The 17,917-nt window shown below is 46.1% G+C and overlaps 1 protein-coding gene across 1 annotated transcript in view; it reads left to right on the forward strand.

Moving 5' to 3' along the window:
• LOC144147131 (monocarboxylate transporter 3-like) overlaps nucleotides 1-17,645 on the forward strand; it is a 36,118-nt gene extending 18,473 nt beyond the window's left edge. The window contains exons 3-4 of the mRNA XM_077679204.1: nucleotides 11,483-12,457; nucleotides 16,034-17,645. Coding sequence (XP_077535330.1) covers nucleotides 11,483-12,457; nucleotides 16,034-16,161 — 1,103 coding nt within the window. The 3' untranslated portion in view covers nucleotides 16,162-17,645. The remainder of the gene's footprint in view (nucleotides 1-11,482; nucleotides 12,458-16,033) is intronic.
• The last annotated feature ends 272 nt before the right edge of the window (nucleotides 17,646-17,917 follow it).

Below are 17,917 nucleotides of genomic sequence, written 5' to 3' on the forward strand. Positions count from 1 at the left end.
AAAACAGGAGGGAGCATAGAGGAAAGAATGCCCCACGAAAAAGAGCTAGCAAAGCGTGAAGCGATGGCGGATGAAGGGCTGAAGACTGTTCGCATGTATTCATGCGCAATATACAAAAAAATTATTTCGGATGCGCCTTAGTCTACGTGCTGACAATAAGAGATGGCGCCAGCAGGCCCGGCACTGAGCTAAAGTTACCTCAATTCAACACCTGTCCATTACTTCGAATTGTTGATCAATTCGTTCTCGCGCAAAAAACAACGAGCCTCCTGGTTAGCTCAGTTGGTAGAGCGACTGCTCCGGTTAAGCGGTGGTCCCGGGTTTGATTCCTGGACCAGGACGAATTTTTCTTCAACTGCGAAGTTTCTGAGGAAGCTCTATAGCTTTCCTTTGTAGCCGTATGGCTGCATTCAGGTGAATGTCAAACTTTCCTTCGCTCGTACATCAGTTACCCCAAACTGCCTTCTTCCTTTATGGGCGAGGCACCTAAGGGGCTCGGGCGGTCGGCTACTCCTATCGTCTCATGCAGTCATGGTACTAAAGCAGCGGGACATTCGTTTTCCAACGCGTCGCGCTAGAACGCTTCGTTCTTCCAAGAGACGAGACTTTTGCAGCAAAGCTGTATACCTTTACCTCCCAATGGTTTCATCTCCGTGGGAAAAAAACGCCATGGCGCCAAGGCCATACAGTTTCTTATACTTACTAAGAAACTCTGTGGCCAAAGCCTAAGACGCCGAGCGCTCAGCATCAAAATCGCATTATGGGTGATAACGGTCACCTGTGAACAATGGGACCCCCCACCATGTGTTTCTGGTAAATATTTTGTTTGCAGATTATCTTTGAAGGCTAGGCAAGATCTAGTGACACTACCCGAGCGCAAGCGACAAACCCGCAAGCGACAAAGCCCGCAGGCGACCAGCCCGTCCAATCAGCGCGCGCCGTGTGGCAAGAGAGGGACGTATCTTTAAATGCACTTACACACTGCATGTTTCGCCCCTCCCCAGGTTTCACGTTAGTGAAGATGGCCTGGGATATTTTTTATACGGGTAGTTTTAACTTAGAGCTTTAGCATGCACAGTAAGCATTGTGTTTGCACGAAACGTGAAGTGCGGAGTCCAAAGCATGCCGAGCGGTGAGTGTAGTGCAGTTTAGCTCGCGCAGAAACTGATTATTTTAACGGCGCCTACGCCCGGAAAGTTGCGTAAAGTTAAGTGGCGCTGGCTAACGCCTAAATCCGACAAGGAATCTATGTAAATATCCATAAACTGCAAAAAGAGAATGCAGGAAAATTTGCGGGGAATTCTTGAGAAACTTGTGGGAGAAAAGGGCTAAAAATAAGGAATTTGTGAGCCTAGAAATAGGAATTTTGCTCCCCTGTCTTAATTTCCCTGTCTTAATCACTGTCTTAAGGCCCCTGCGGGAAACGGGAGTCGGGGTCGGGGGGAGGGGGGGGGGGACATACTTTTTTTTAGATTTCAGAGGCTGTCGCTTCCTTACGAGGGTCACGAAAGGATTGCGCAACAGCCTTTACCATTCGACGAAGAAGGACAGCAAGTTTCTCCACTGAGTGGCGTTTATTCCCCGGGCTATTTGCATGGCCCTATTTTGAAGTTGAGTCAAAATTAGTTCTGACTGCAAGCGCAGGATATTTTTACTGTGGGCTTAATTTTGTTGGCCTCAGCAAATGTCGCAAGTAAGGCACTGTGACATCATACAGGAAAGTGCTGGAAATTTGCTCGTGCACTGCCATTCTTTGTTCTGTTTTTCTTATCTGCTATAATCAATTGCCGTCTGTCTTAAAACTGGCATCATGATTGTTCTTCCGGCAAAACAGACTTTTGATGAACCAATCTGGTATGCTACGGTATCTTTGGGAGCATTTTCATTGTATCCTTTGGACCCTCGAGATGTTTTGCAGGGTTGGGTGGCGAGGTGTAGCTTTCAGAATCCATTTCAACCAGCACTTGCCTTTCCCGTTCAATAAAGTGCTATGCATATAAATTGTTTAGGCGCAATCTGTCATAGCCTCTTCAGCCATTTTCGAAGTCAGAAATGCTTTTAGGCCAGAGTCAACAAGCTCGTACAGTACCTAGATTATGTGGAAGCGAAGTATCTGTATCCCAGCCAAGTATTAGTGCCCTCGCGCAATAAATAACTCTGAAACTGGCTCAAAAGATTCGCTTACATTTCTTGGTCTAAGGATTCGTTGCGTGGTTGAGCAGCGTAACTCAATTGATGTCGTGAGCATTGGCAGGCTATCTTTCCGATGTAACAGTAAATGCATTCGGAAGCCACTTCAAATACAATCGCACCAAATGCAAAGCAGAAACTAGCAAAGGTATCTTCTGCGACAAGTAAATCAAGCAGTTCCGTTCTCTACTTGCGGCAGAAGTAGCTTATAAAATAAAATGAAGGAAATACGGTGACAAAAAGATGTACTTTTTGTCATAAGCACGTAGCATGTGCAGCAACTGTTTACTACGCCAACCATAACCACTTAAAACCTCTCGCCCCAATCTGGCGAGCCTGAAGATTAACCTGCGGAGAATCACGAGCTTCAATTGTGGGTATATATTACAGAAAAAAGTGACTGATAACTAAGCGATGAAATAAGACTATCTCAGAAGTTTAAATGGCCATTGAAACTTAAATAACAAATCATGACAAATTTTTGTCTAGCTTAAGTCTGAAACAATCAATTGCGGCGAGGAAGTGATAACTTAATGTTTACAAAATTCATCTTTTAGTCATACAAAACTTTCTTTGAATTTTATCTGGTGCACCAAAATCAAGTATATTATTACCTGCTAGCAGGTGACATAATATTGCCACCAGGCAGTGAACAGTGTCTGCACAGATATATGCGGGGGAGAAGCCACTCAACTGGGGTTAGAGTTTAGCACAGGAAAGTCGGAAGTTCTGTTTTTAGATGCGAACGCATCTCATTCACCCGCCTTGTCCCTGCATCAGGCGTCAGCGCCGTCGTCGTTGTCGTCGGCGTCCACCCCTCCTCCATTCTCCTCGCCGCGCCAGCTTCGCTCTCTGCCGCTCACCCCCTCTCCTCTCCGATAGCGAACACTCTCTCGCGAGGGGCATTGGATTGGATTCGATTGGATTGGCTTGGCTTGGCTTGAATTGGATTGGATTGTGTTGCGTCATAGCCGCGGCAGACGCACTGGCGCCGGCGCGTCCCCTCGCCGTTATGCGCGCAATAAAACGCGGTGCCTGCGCCGCTCCGCTCCATCGTTCCAGCGCCGTTCCCCCGCTGTCCAACGCTGCAACGTGAACCCCCTATGCGCCGCATCTATACAGGGGTTCCCGCGAGGGGAGGTGGGATTTTTCTTTGTTTAATTACGACGCCCGTAACGAAACGGTTTTCGTTAAACAAGCAACAATACCATGGGTCATCATCATCATCATCATCGCCAGCCTATCTACGCCCACTGCAGGGTAAAGGCCTCTCCCATTATTCTCCAATTATCTCGGTCCTGTGCCAACTGTGACCAATTTATCCCCGCAAACTTCTTGATCTCATCTGCCCATCTAACTTTCTGCCGCCCCCTGCAGCGCTTGCCTTCTCTAGGGATCCACTCTGTTACCCTTAATGACCAGCGGTTATCTTGCCTTCGCATTACCATGGGTAACGAAATACAAATATCTGGGCTAATGACTGAACGAAGATCAGGCCTATCTAAATTGAGTTTAATTTCTATTTCAGCTCTCTGCCGATTGCAGACGTCACCTTGAACTTCGCCTAAAAATGCCCTACAATACTGGCAGTTCTCTTTCGAAAAAATTCCGGGCCACCTCCACTAACGTGAAACCTGGGGAGGGGCGAAGCATGCAGTATAGAAGTGTATTATTGGGTCCTTGGCGTTTCTGCCAACGGAGATTAAACTGTTGGAGGTGCAGAGGCATACAGCTTTGCTGTAAAAGTCTCCTGCCTTTGAAGCACGACACTCTCTAGCGCGAGGCGTAAACGAGTGCCTCGGTGCTTTTAAATACGCATTACGAAGCGCTCCAGCGCGAAGCGTAAACCCGTGTCCCGGTGTTTTTTAGCACACGATACGTTCTAGCGCGAGGTGTAAGCGAGTTTCCCGGTGTTTTAGTACCGTGACTACATGAGACGACGATTATGACGACGACGACAGGATACGCCAACAGCTCCAGCCCTTAAGGGGCGTCGCCCCTAAAAGAAACGCCTCAATCATGAAGCACAGAGCACTGTGGGGATATAATATTAAGTAGTGAGAGGAATCTGGAAGGGTGTAATGGTACCAGCACTCACCTTTACAAACACAGTAGTGTGAGTCAAATCAGTCAGGGCTAGAAGTGAATCATAGGGCTGTAGGTCGATTAACATTAGGAGTCCGCAATAAAACAACAAATGAAGGAGTACAGGGAGACATTGGATGGGCCTCCTTTGAAGTAAGAGAAGCACAGATCAAAATATGTTTTGAAGAACGACATAAATATATTGATGACCAGAAATGGGCGGCCTGAGTGTTGAGGTATCTTTACATGAAAAGCGTGGACACACAGTGGAGTAAAAGAACCAGAAGGCCCAGGACAAAGTATATGTAACCTGGAAGCGCAGGGGAAGTGACCAAGACAATAAAAAATATAGCGAAAGAATCAGAGACAACGACCTTGAAAAAGAGGATGAACACAAATAAGTCCTTGGATATCTACCGAATCGGGAAGCGTGAGGTCGCGATGGAGAAGGTATTTGATAATACCAAAGCGAGTGCATTGCTTTGTGAAGCCCGAGCGGGATGCTTGTGGACAAAAACGCTTATCCGCGAGCCGGTACAGGAAGAACTGTGCGCAGGTTGCGGCAAGAAGCCAGAAACCATGTGACATATTGCAAAGGTATCCGTCCAGTCCTCGGTGAGGGAGACATCTAAAAGTGAATTGGACACATTGCACGAGTTCAAAGATTTCTTGGAATTGTAATAAACCGCAACTTGACCTGGTCAGCAGAGGTTAAATGGTTACGGGCCCACATTTCTCCGGCAACTCAGGTTCTGAAATGTCTTGCGGGTTCACGCTGCGGCAGTGATTACCATTTAATGCTTATGCTGCGCAACAGCTATGTGGATGGTATGCTGGGGTACAGCCTACCTATCCTTATTCGAATACCACAAAGGAGAAGAAGAGTCTTGAGGCAGCAAGGAACAACAACTTATGCGTCTGCCTTGGGCTTCCGAAGGGATCTTCGAGCGTCGGAACCCTTGCAGATGCACGTTGTTTGCTTTTTGACGTGGTTAGGAAACAGGAGGCTCTCCGTGTGCACCTGAGGCATCGGCTTCACTCAAGGAACCACTATTTAAGTCGGGTAACCTCAAGCTGCTGGAGCTATGGATTCGCCCAAGCAATTGGCAGTATACCTGTGTTAATTTCAAGCCAGCCCACACACATAATGCCACCACATTTCCCTCCATGGAACGTTACTCCCTTACAAATTCAGTGTCACATTCCCGGAATTGGCCTAAAAAACGCAATGCCCCAGACGGAAATACTACATATCGTGCTAGAACACACGTATAAAATGCATTCTGCTAGAACTCACATATTTACGAATGGATCGTCATTCCCGCAAAGCTCTTCATCTGGAATTTACGTGGCACCTACTGGTGAAATCTTTTCATTTCGTCTGGAGCGGCTGAGCTCTATGACCTTCAAGAAGCACTTGTTGACATCCTACGCCACGAGCAGCATCAGTGGAGCATCTTTACGGACACCAAGGCAGCTCTGGAAGTTTTGTCAAGGAGGAGCAGGTCTTCCCGCCACCATACGCGCCACCACCTCGCTTGCATTGCTGGACACTGTATAAAATGGCAATAGATACCTGGCCGTAGTGGTATTATTGAAAACCAAAGAGCCGATGAAGCGCCCCGTCTGGGCTTTAACCACAAGAAATACCGTAAAGTGTTCTTTACAAAAAACAGAGGCTTCTACTGTGGCTCATCGCTTTGCAGAAACTGAAAGAAACCAGCTATGGTGTAAACAACCAAATAACCAAGTCTTTTTGCACGCAACTGACCCAAAGTTTAAATCAAGACTTCCGAGACAGCTCCCTCGTAGCCCAGAAACATTATATCATCGCCTACAGCTGAACTCGGCGCATACCGACAATTACCTTTGTCGCCTCGGACTGAAGACCAACCCTACTGCTACAACTCTTCTTCTGTACAAACCATTATTAGAATGAGCGGCCTACTTGGCATCAAGATTTTTTAGATATTGAACGCCTACAACAAGGGCCGGTAACTCTCAAGGCTATCCTAGTACCATGAATTTGTCCCTCAAAGCAGCGTCATGCCATAAAAAACGATTTTATTTGGAGGACTTTGGTCGCATTTTAACATTGTGAATTCTGCGGCACATTCTCAAAAATCGTCAGTCAAGCACGTCAAGCCACGGAGGTGTTTTCTTTTCTGCCCACTTCTTTCTAGGGCATTTTTTTTTCGACATCTTCGATCCTTAGCAGAGAAGCATGTAAGCGATAGCAAACGCCGGCAAAAATCTCTGCTTTTTCAATAAAGAGCCTTCTCTCTCTCGTTCCCTGAATTGGACAGCAGTAGAGGTTAGTAAAAAAAGTTAGAATGTTGGTAGGGAAAGAGCAAAGAACAATCTGGGAAGACATCCAAACAAAAAAGTCAGACAAGCACAAAAATCCCATAACAGTTGTTTTAATGGCGAGGTGATTGTAAAGTGGCATTACTACTAAGGTCGCTGTGCAACGCCACCCCGTTACAATGATGAAGCCGCTAGTCATAATCATCATGATTCCTTAGTCAAAATTCTTATTTACTTAGGGACACAATAAGTAAATTTGGCTGCCCAGACAGTGGCTGGTTGGGTGACTGTACGAAATGCTCTTGAAAAAAAAAAAGCAACTGTGAGGAAATTTAAAGCTAAAAGAAATAATGTTTGTCTATTCTTTGTGCCAAATAGGAGAAGTAAAACACACCACCTTGGGTCATGCCTGCTTTTTCTTATTTTTTAAACACAAAACTATGGACAAGATATGCTCCCATAATGAACTACCACATAGTTCAGAGCTTCCCTAGACGATACCATGGCATTTAACCGGGCGTACGCATTTGCCGTAAATACCCACTCAGAAAAGGAACGCTGTCAAAATCTGCAGCACCTTTGCGTAATTATTGCACAATACTCATTATAATGAATAGTTATCAATGTTCTTAGGATCGCTGGCTCTTCTCTATGTAAAATCAAGTGTAAACTTCACTAGACATGACATGAACGCAAAGCAAGGTTCCGCATCAATGCGAACCTGTGAAAACTCTAACAGAGCTTTGTAAGTTGTAATATTTGATCTTCAACGTAATGTGATATCCTCAAATTCTCGACATGGAGAATGGAAGTGGCCAGTTTATATATTTTACGAAGGATATTGGGGGTATAGTACAGACTGCAAGAGCCCTGTCTAACACTCGAGCGGCGTGCCGCGGGCTGCACCGGCAACGTCTTTCGGTGGCACCGATGCGACATCGTGTTCGAGATAGCGTGCATGCATGCACATGCGTGGCCACCCTGACATGATCAGCTTGTCTTTGTCGGTGGTTTTGGCTGCCGCTGTTACAGAGGATGCTTTGGCCACCGGGAGCGCTGTTGGCGGCACCGCTCGTGAGGCGCGCGTCACTGCTGCGTCATTGTTCCTGTCGTGCATCTGCGCTCGGAAGAAACTGCCGCGTCATGGTGCTGTCAAACTGCTACGTGTGATGGCGCGTTTCGGGATGCGAGTTTATGCACCGGTTGGGTAGTTCGTCGACGGCGGTGACGGTTGGACTTCCTCGAGCGGCTTTTATCGTTCAAGTGGCCATGCTTTGAGGTCATTGGGTGCAATGAACGGAGAGTGAGCGGAGGATCATGCGGGATGATGTTGCGAATCTCGCAAAGAGGGAAAAGAGCTGCAGGAGCACAACATAGTTTTATTGATAACTGTATTATATGATACAATGGATCAATGTGATCACTGTAAATGAGATAAAGAGAACGTTTTTGTCTAATCATTCCGTCGACCTTCACAGCCCTTGAGCGAAAACCGGCAGTCATCAGGCGTCGTATAAAAAAGCCCCTGGACGCCTCCAGGGAATAAAAGGCAGTTAGAGCGACTTAGAGGAAGATTTAGAATTAGGCGATGACACTGCGAATTAAGTAGGACGAAAAAGCGAATAAGGAATAATACTAGTGAATTAAAAGTATCAAAATAAAATAATCGGAACAAAAGTGAATTAAGAAAACACGGGAAATAACAAGAATCAGTGCGAGTTAAAAAGGGATTAAATTAGGCGGATTTCTGAGAGAATCAAGGTAACTTCAAGTTAATAAAGATGAATCAAACTCAACTGACATATGTCAAGGTGTGCTAAGATGAAACCAACCGTATTAAAAAGGAATACGAAGCGATTTAAATTGTGAGGATTTAACGCAATAACAGTGAATAAAGTAGTGAATTAACTTTGATAAAATGAACTAACATGAACCCAACTAAATTCATACGGACCGAAGTGCATTACGAAGACAAAGCAGATGGAGAGGAAGCAATGCGAACCAAGCGGAATCAGAGTCAAATAACTTTAATCAAAGTAAATTAGGGTGGGTCAGTGTGTGAATTAACGTGTATCCATGTAAATTAAGCTGAAAAAAATTGAATCAACAGTAACCAAAGTGAACTGAGATGGGCCGAAATGAATCCGTAAGAAAGACAAACAAATTAAGAAGAATTAGTCTGAATTGACAAGAATCAGAATAAACAACTTGGGGAACAATGCAGTCCATGTTAAAATTGAATTAACAGACAGCAATGCCAATAAAAAAGACCTAGCGGAGTTCACGGTCTCTGAAGCGTGACCGCATTGATGCAAGAAATGCTGCGGTGGCTGAGGGGGTAAGGCGTTGCGCTGCTGTGCCCGAGGACGCGGGTTCGATTCCTGCCAGCGGAAGCCATTTTCCTGATGGAAGAAACATCCCCCTCGCGAGGGGCATGATCAAATGCAGAGCATTTCTGGGGGCGCACGACGTTAAGTAGTTTGCGTTACGTTAATGTTGTTGCACTTGTGGCAACTGCTGACGAGAGAGTGCGGCGATGAGTGCGTTCCAGCCTCGCCGACACCCGCCTTTATCACGCCACGATGGCGCCACGCGCGCGCGATGCTGACGTCACGATCACACCACAGATGTTGTTGATCCCGCCACGCGCGCGCCCCCACCTGTTGGGCGCGAACCGACCGCGGAGAGAGCGCGCGATGCGAGTGGAGAGTAGGCGAGGAGGAGCGGGGCTGACGAGAGAGCGCGGCGATGAGTGCGTTCCAGCCTCGCCGACACTCGCCCTTATCACGCCACGATCGCGCCGACAGGGCGCACCTGAGAGCGATGCGGACTACAACGGACGCCTAGAACGGGTGACATCGTGAGTTAAAGAAATGCTCTGCATTTAAAACGTCCGACTTAATTAGAAAGTAAGGATAGCAAATTAAGAGGAATCAATGTTAATTGTGAGAAAACAAAGTGACTTGAACGGAATGAATGAGTGAAATAAATGAAAAAAAGTGAGTTAACACAATACCTGGTGATTTAAAAACGACCAACGTCAAGTATGACACAAGACAGTAAATTGACAATGAATGAAAATTAAAACAAAATAAATCAATTCCTCTCAAGTTCTTGTCTGCTTTCTAATTTATTTTATTTTAATTTAATTCACATTAATTCACTTTGCTACACGTGAAGTCACTCATTGACCGGCACTAATTTACTTTGACTCAAGTTATTTGACTCTGATTCCGCTTGATGCGCATTGATTCCTCTCCATCTGCTATGTCTTCGTAATTCACTTCGGTCCGTATGAATTCATGTTAGTTAAATGTATCTAAGTTATTTCACTACTTTATTCACTGTTATTGTGTTGAATCCTAACAATTAAAATCGCTTCGTATTCACTTTTAATATATTTGGTTTCATCTTAGCACACCTTGACATCTGTCAGTTGAGTTTGATTCATCTTTATTAACTTGAAGTTACCTTGATTCTCTCCGAAATCCGCCTAATTTAATCCCTTTTTAACTCGCACTGATTCTTGTTATTTCCCGTGTCTTCTTAATTCACTTTTGTTCCGGTTACTTCATTCTGATGTTTCTTAATTCACTAGCATTATTCCTAATTCGCTTTTTCATCCTGCTTAATTCGCAGTGTCATCGCCTAATTCTAAATCTTCCTCTGAGTCGCCCTAACTGCCTTTATTTCCCGGAGGCGCCTAGGGGCTTTTTTATACGACGCCTGATGACTGCCGGTTTTCGCTCAAGGGCTGTGAAGGTCGACGGAATGATTAGACACAAACTTTATCTTTATCTCTGTAACATTGATCACATTATACCATATTGTATCATATTATACAGTTATCAATATAACAATGCAGTTCTCCAGCAGGGGCGGTATTCTCGTAACTGTCCCTTTTGAAAACGTCCCTTTAGCGTCCTTTTCATCGTGACGTTCTTCCGGTTAAGCAGTGGGCCTTTGATTCAAATACCGTAACTGTTCTTGCAAACGCATTTTAAAGAACTCAAACCGTATCAGAGTATCTTTTATGTGTTTATTGTTCCGCGAGTGAACCAACAATAAGGCGACGAAAAATCGTCTGCTCCAAATCGTCTGCTCCGTGCAGCCACGGCTCATAGCTCTCCCCATAGAGTTTCTCACTATAGCTCCACCGTGCTTGCATGGCGTCACATCCGGGTGTTTGCTTTTAGCCAATCAGGGCTCGCTCAAAAGAGACACTTTTGAAGGGGACACACAAGGGACAAAACACGGGAATACCGCCCCAGCTCTTTTCCTTCTGCGCGAGATACGCAACATCATCCCGCACGACCCTCCGCTTACTCTCCGTTCATTGCGCCCATTGACCTCAAAGTATGAATGACCACTTGAACGATAAAAGCCGCTCTAGGAAATCCAACCGTCGCCGCCGTCGACCAGCTACCCAACCGGCGCATAAACTCGCAGCCCGCAACGCGCCATCACACGTAGCAGTTTGACAGAGCCATGACGTGGCAGTTTTTTCCGGGCGCACACGCACGACAGGAACAATGACGCGGCAGCCACGCGCGCCGAGCGGCGCCCGCTCTGCGCGCGCCTCACAAGCGGCGCCGCCAACAGCGCCCCCGGCGGCCAAAGCATCCTCTGTAACGGCGGCAGCCAAAACCTCTGACAAACACAAGCTGATCATGACAGGGTGGCCGCGCACGCGCACATGCACGCTATCTCGAACACGATGTCGCATCGGTGCCACCGATAGGCGTCGCCGGTGCAGACCACGGCACGCTGCTCGAGTGTTATAGACAGGGCTGTTGCGGTCCTCACAAGCCTTGCTTATTCAATACTAGTGCTATAACTCAGCGATGCTTTGCGTGCATGATGTATAAATAGGTTTGTTTGCCTTTCTACCTACTTACAGGTGTGGCCATTTGCGGTCTCTATATCAGCATCAACATCTTAGTGGCCCAGCATTTCGAAAAGCGACGAACGACAGCATGCAGCCTCATGTTCACAGCCGGTGGCATCAACACCATGGTTCTTCCCAAACTCGTCGATTTCTTTCGCGTCACTTACGGCATTCGTGGCACATTCCTCCTATACGGAGCCTTCCTGATGAACGCCTTCCCTTTCGCTTTGGCTTTGAGGAGCCCGCCATGGTTACGTCAACGAAGACGCCCGGAACAGAACAGGGATTTGAACGAGCCTATCGCCACTGAGGCCAATACTAGTGCTGAGTTTCGAGTAGAAAAGTATGGAATTTGCAAAACAGGGGAAGCAAACCATGAGCCACAAATTCTCGCAACTGGCGTAGCCTGCGCAGAAACATCACGCGCCATAGGTTTAAGTCCGATGCCTGATCAGAGCTGTGGGGCTCGTACATCGAAGTGGGAAATTTTTAAAATAAACATATCGTTCTACGCTGTAAAAAATGCCCTAAGTCCTTTTATGACGCTCACATATTTGGTTGATGCTTTAAGCTTCTCAGTCGTTGTAAATGCGCAGCCTGTTTTCATTGTCGTATCCTCGGATTTAGTGAGTGACCGCGGGATAGCGCCTTCACACGCTGTTTATCTTCTTTACGCGCTATCCGCAAGTGACACATTTTTCCGACCTCTCTCAGGACTAGCCATAGACTCTGGGTTCTTATCACTCGAATCTGTAATGATCATAGGGTTTCTCCTCCAAGGTGTGGCCTTCGAGCTGCTTTCATACTTCCGCCAGCTCACTGCAATGGTCATTGTTTCGGTGTTAATGGGCGCGACATTGGGATCGAGAATTGGTCTTCGAACCCCGGTTCTGGTAAACGACTTCGGCATGCAGAGGCTACCCGTCATGATAGGAGCAGTCTTCTTTTGCGAGGGAGCGACCGCGCTGCTGCTACCGCCTTTGATCGGTAAGACATGAGGTCACTTTCAGTTTTTTTCCTTTTATGTCTTATCTATATTTATGACGTCAACTGTGCAGGTTTCAAGTTAGATAGAACAACAGCTTCGGAATGTTCTTCAGTGTAATAAACTACACCTAACCCTTCCTAAATTCTTGAGTGGAGGGAATTTTAAAACAAGAAAGGTCTTTTTTTCCCCTCGTCGTCTGAACGATGATACTGGACACGAGAAGTGGCAATAATGACCCTTTTCTACTGTTTTTTTTTTTTCAAAACTTTTGCTTCATGTTGGTAGCGCTGTGCATTTTGTTATGCCGTACTTACTACTTAAAAAAGCCACTAAAAGCTGAATGAAATGTTTTATAACTGAAAGATAATACGATTCGTAGCACTCACTGCTTTTGTTCGACGAGCAACAATGCGTTATTTCTTTAGAAATTCGCAAAGAAAGCTGGCATTTCTCTCTCCCGTTACCCTTTCATTTTTTCGTGACGCAGACATCAAGTAAAATATTTGAGCGAGGCACCGGTGCGGTCTAGAGAGTAAACAGTTGGCGCTAGGCGCTCTCAGGCTGGCAACGGTAGCTGTTAAATCACCAAGCCATGGCCGACCACCGAGAACGTTTCTTTGCCCGAGGAGCCTGGCTTTTGCTTTTATTATTTCTCACTGACCGAACGAGAAATTCTTTTCACCGCTCCAGCGGCCGTTGTGCCCGCCTACACCGGACACCCAGACTTCACGCCGGCCGCGAACGAAGCAGCGCTGGGCGTCTCTCAAGCGGGAGCCTGCATATAACCTCGTCTGGCGATCACGCCCATCTCATATTCTCTTCTCTCGCGCGACGCGCCAACCTGGCGTGAAATACACACTCGCTTCCCGCGGCCGTCGCGAGTAGTCTTCGTCGCCAAACTTTGGAGCGGCTCCACCCGGCCGAAATATGACAACAGTAGAGCTATGCGCGCCCGATTTACGGATTATTTATCAACAGCGTCTCTCAGCAAGCGGAAGAGCACAGGTTCGAATCGGTCGGATAACCCAATGCAGTAAGTACCCTAACCTTTCACGGGCGATAAGGTTCGAACCGCGCGCGGGCACGCCTTACTGGTAGCAACATCCGCGCGCAGAGAACGGATTGGAAACTCAGGCGAGTCGATTAAACATCGGCAGTGCATCTTGTTCCTTTTGCCGTTTCCTGCCGGAAATATTGTTTGCAGAAGCTCGCGCCTTCACCGTGGTAGGTTATTGACTTCGCTAATTGCGCACCAATGTTTTTCCAAAACGACACTGAAAGCATGATGGCTGGCAAGCGTCAGGGGAACAGCCTGTCTCGCAGTTTATAGAATCCGTAGCCTGCGTTTTTTTTTTTTTCAATTACGTTAGCTCAGGGAAAGCTTTTATTTGCATTTATTTCATGTGCTCAACCAATTCGGAACTGTTCGTTTTAGGAAAATACATTTATAGATGCGTCTCCAATGAGCTCTCGTCTCGCCGTGCCCAAATATTGTGACGTCACAAACCGTAGTACCCGAAAGCGTGCGGGGCGTCAGCACCCGTTTTCACGTTTCTGGAATTCGCTTCCTTATTAAGGAACTGCGAGTTGCGATAACGGTGATTTTGGATGGATTCCCGGCACCTTAATCTATCGATATAGGCAAATTTGTTCCCACTGTTTACTGGCCCTTTAAGGGTGCTAATAGGACAACATATCTGGTGTGTCAAAGGCTTGGTGCATTGCAAGGCCTTAAAGGGACCCTCAACCTAGTCGTAAACGCTATCAATTGACCTCACAACATAAGAGTCTTGATTAAGTAGACTGTGTTCTCAGTTTTTTTTTTTCTGCAAATGAGGGCAAATATTTAACGAGAAAAGTTTCTTAAGAAGTTCTCAGTTGCCCACTCTGTTTTCCCCGTTGATTTGCTGGCGTCTGCTGTGCCAACGCCCTGGAAATTTCACAGGGCTAAATTTATCAGATTGATTACATGTCTGACCAGCAAATCTCTTACATTAGCAACGACAAATTTGTGAAAAAATAAAAAAATCGTCACTGAAATCGCCTTAAAACACATTGCAAACTAGCGTAACATCACTGGAGTAGTCACTGAATTGCTCAAATCGATTAAATGTTTTCGCGTTCGCACTGCTTCGACGCCATTATTTAAGACCTTTTTCTTTCCAATGTTATTGGAGAAACTCGAAGAGACATCTTTTGCTAACTTTTGGCTTATATATCGCCTGTCTTTAACACTGTTTCTTTACCGCGTTTTTATTTCTATTGCAAACTCAATTCAATGCCTACCTTTAATTAGGAAATTTTGAAAGCTGCTACTGTCAGTTGTATACTTGAGTTTCGCCTCAAACATGCATATTGTTTTCGTTTTGCTGGACAATGTCGATATGTAGGGTGCATTTTGCTAGTTTTAGCGCTTTATAACAGTCTCGCGTATATATGCTTCGTGAGGCTGTAACTTTTCATCGTGAGGCTGTATCGACGGAATGAGAGAGAGGCACAGACAGACAGACAGACAGACAGACAGACAGACAGACAGACAAGCAGACAGACAGACGGACAGACACACGGACGGACGGACAGACAGACAGACAGACAGGTCATTTTTTTGCTATTGGGCAAAACTGGAAAGTCTGTCGTCTTTAAAAAAATACATCTCAGTTCCTTAGGACTATGAACACGGGTCTCCAGAGTAAGAGCTGAGGGCGTTACCACCAGCTACCTCCACGCGTATCCAGTGGCATAACAAGAGTTGGCCTAGTGCAACTGAGAGAAATGTGAACGGTACGGCACGTGAGTCGAGCTGGTGCGCCCCAGCAGCGCGGAACTCTGATTCAGTGGAAGCTGTCGCGTTAAAAATCCCCGGGCTGCCTGTTTAAGTAATTTGTTCTAAAAGACAAAGAAAAATGAGCGAAGAAAAAGGCGCTATTGCGATGTATCAGTAAAGAAGTCTTCGATAAGTACAACCAGGCTTTCGGTTTGAAAGCACGTAAGCAGACGTAAGTGCCGCGAGGAATTTCTTCTACTCACTGGATGTATATTGCTCATTGTGAAACGAAGCGCGAAGCAACAACGACAACCACGAGGAACAAATATAGCAAGACGAAACGCTCCGCCCCGTTGTATTTCGTGGTTGTCGTTGTTTCTTCGCGCTTCGTTTCACAATGAACACTTACCAACTCGCCCAGCTTTATTTATTACTTCAATATATAATGCTACATGATAAATAAACAGTATCTGCTGCAAAGCCCACAGGTTCTTGCAGTGAATGTTTGCGATCTTTGAAGGCATTTTGTTATTGTCTTCCCTGCGACGCTTCTGAGGTCGACAACCGTTTGGTACGTTACGAAAAATTTCGGTGTCGAAGCATAGCCAATTTTTCTTCATGATCGGTTGCTGTAAAATGCGGGTAAGCCGAAGGGGTCGCATGTTCAGGTTTGATTCGACTCTGTAGTAACAGCATTATAATCAGTGGGAAGAGCAAGCACTGCGCACATATAACTGATTTTTTTCGCCACGATAATTAGCCCACTTGGTGTTTTGCAATGGGAATTTTTCATTGTATCCTATACTTTCAGGGTGCTTCAGGGACAAGATGGGATCCTACTCCGGTCTTTTCCACACCATGGCTGCAGTGAATCTTTTGTTGTTCGTCGTCTGGGTGCTCAGGAAGCATAGGCAGCGGAAACTGTGTACAGATGTTTGAGAAAAGACAGTATTTCAACACAAAAATTGTGCCAAGTGAAGTTGTATCGAGAAGAAACGAAAACTTTTCACCGTGCCCCGCAAAAGACGACGAATTGTTACTTGCTTTGACGGTTTACTTCTTCCTCGGCATTGCGTATTTATTGCAGCATGCGCAACTTCGTAATCCATTTATTGCGATAAAAGTGTAAGGGATTCCAAAATAAAATCTCCAAAAAGACATGAAGCGCCAGTTGGGGAGATATATTCGTTAAAAATGCGCCCATTCACTCCGAACGGATGGCTACCAACGAAGCTCCAAAGTGCACGTCTTTGTAAGAAAAGGGCAGCGCCACACACGGGAGAGATCGAACACGAGGCAAACCCTTGCGCTTACTACCAACCAAATGAATTTATTGCATCGGGCCGCCAGTTTTATACATGCTGGTCGAACACCAAAACAACGCGAAAAAAAAGGAGTGGGTAGGAACAAGGCAAAACCGTAAAAAATCAAAATGTTGGGCAAGGGGAACGGAACACGCGTGTCAAGTCGACAGATATGGAATCTCTTTTTCGAGGAGCGAGGCGCCTGGAGCACAGACTGACCAGACGTTCCGTTTAGGCCCGGAGAGTCCGCTTTTGAGGTCCGCTACTGGCGTCCCGTCTTTTAAAGACGATAGCCTTTCTTGGGCTACTTAAACCCAGAAATTTTGTTCTGTCTGTATGTCTGTCTGTCTGTCTGTGACTCGATTCAGCCACCCGGCCAAAGTAAAATTGATATTGCGCAATAGTCTTATATACTCATGCACAGCCAAATGTAAACGTCTAAGCCCGGTTTATATGTTCATACTTGTCAACTTAGTTGAACAAGAACAAGACATAACGCAAATATCACACAGGAAATAAGTACACAAGGGATATTTACAGTGTTCCTTTATTAAAAAATTCATGGATACTTGGTTTTTGGATAGCATATGATATTCTACATCTACTGCAGAAAACCGCCGCCTCCTGGCGACATATGAAAAATCACGCGGCAACAGCAACGAAAGGTTCCACTCGCTACGTTCCACGTTCTGCTTGGAACGCACGTGGAACACGGCCACGCGGTTCTATAAACCTTCTCGTCGGCCGCCTCCCTTCACTCGCGTCTCCGCCGTACTGCAGCGCTGGCATCGAGGAACCCGGCCTATAGCAGTGGAACGCAGTAAATTCAAATCGCCTTGCGCAAACCTTTAGTGTGTTTACCTTGGGATGAGCGCGACGGTACAGGAACAGCATGAGAGGTGATCGGGAAAGCAAGGGGGGGGGGCAGAATTTCCTTGGCAAATGTCTAGAAAGACTATCGTCTTTTGACGACATTTGCATGAAAGGAGCAGATACGCGGCCAATTTTTTCTTCCAGTAAACAGCAATGTCCCGTTTTCGCAGGACTTCAAAGTTTCAAAATTGACGCTAAGCAATTTGGTGAAAACACAGTGTGCCGGCCCGTTACAAGCATATTTTACAAATACAGTCGAACACGGATATATCGAACACGGGTATATCGAATTATTGTCTATATCGAACTCATAAATTATCCCCTTCAAAATTCTGTGTAAAAGTATAGGAATTCGTACGTTTATATCGAACCGTATTTTTCCCGAGGTTGGGTATATCGAACGCCGCGCGAACTGGAAGGTGCTCTTCGGCGGTCGCTGCACCCCCGATTGAGGTTGAGGAGGATGTGGAGGAATGCGCGGGCATGGCGAAAACTGGCTCGCGGAACTAATCCCCCCT

Source organism: Haemaphysalis longicornis, unplaced genomic scaffold (genome assembly GCF_048455015.1).
Source record: "Haemaphysalis longicornis isolate Haplotype H1 unplaced genomic scaffold, Haemaphysalis longicornis Haplotype H1 scaffold_7, whole genome shotgun sequence".
Classification (NCBI taxonomy): Eukaryota; Metazoa; Arthropoda; class Arachnida; order Ixodida; family Ixodidae; genus Haemaphysalis; species Haemaphysalis longicornis.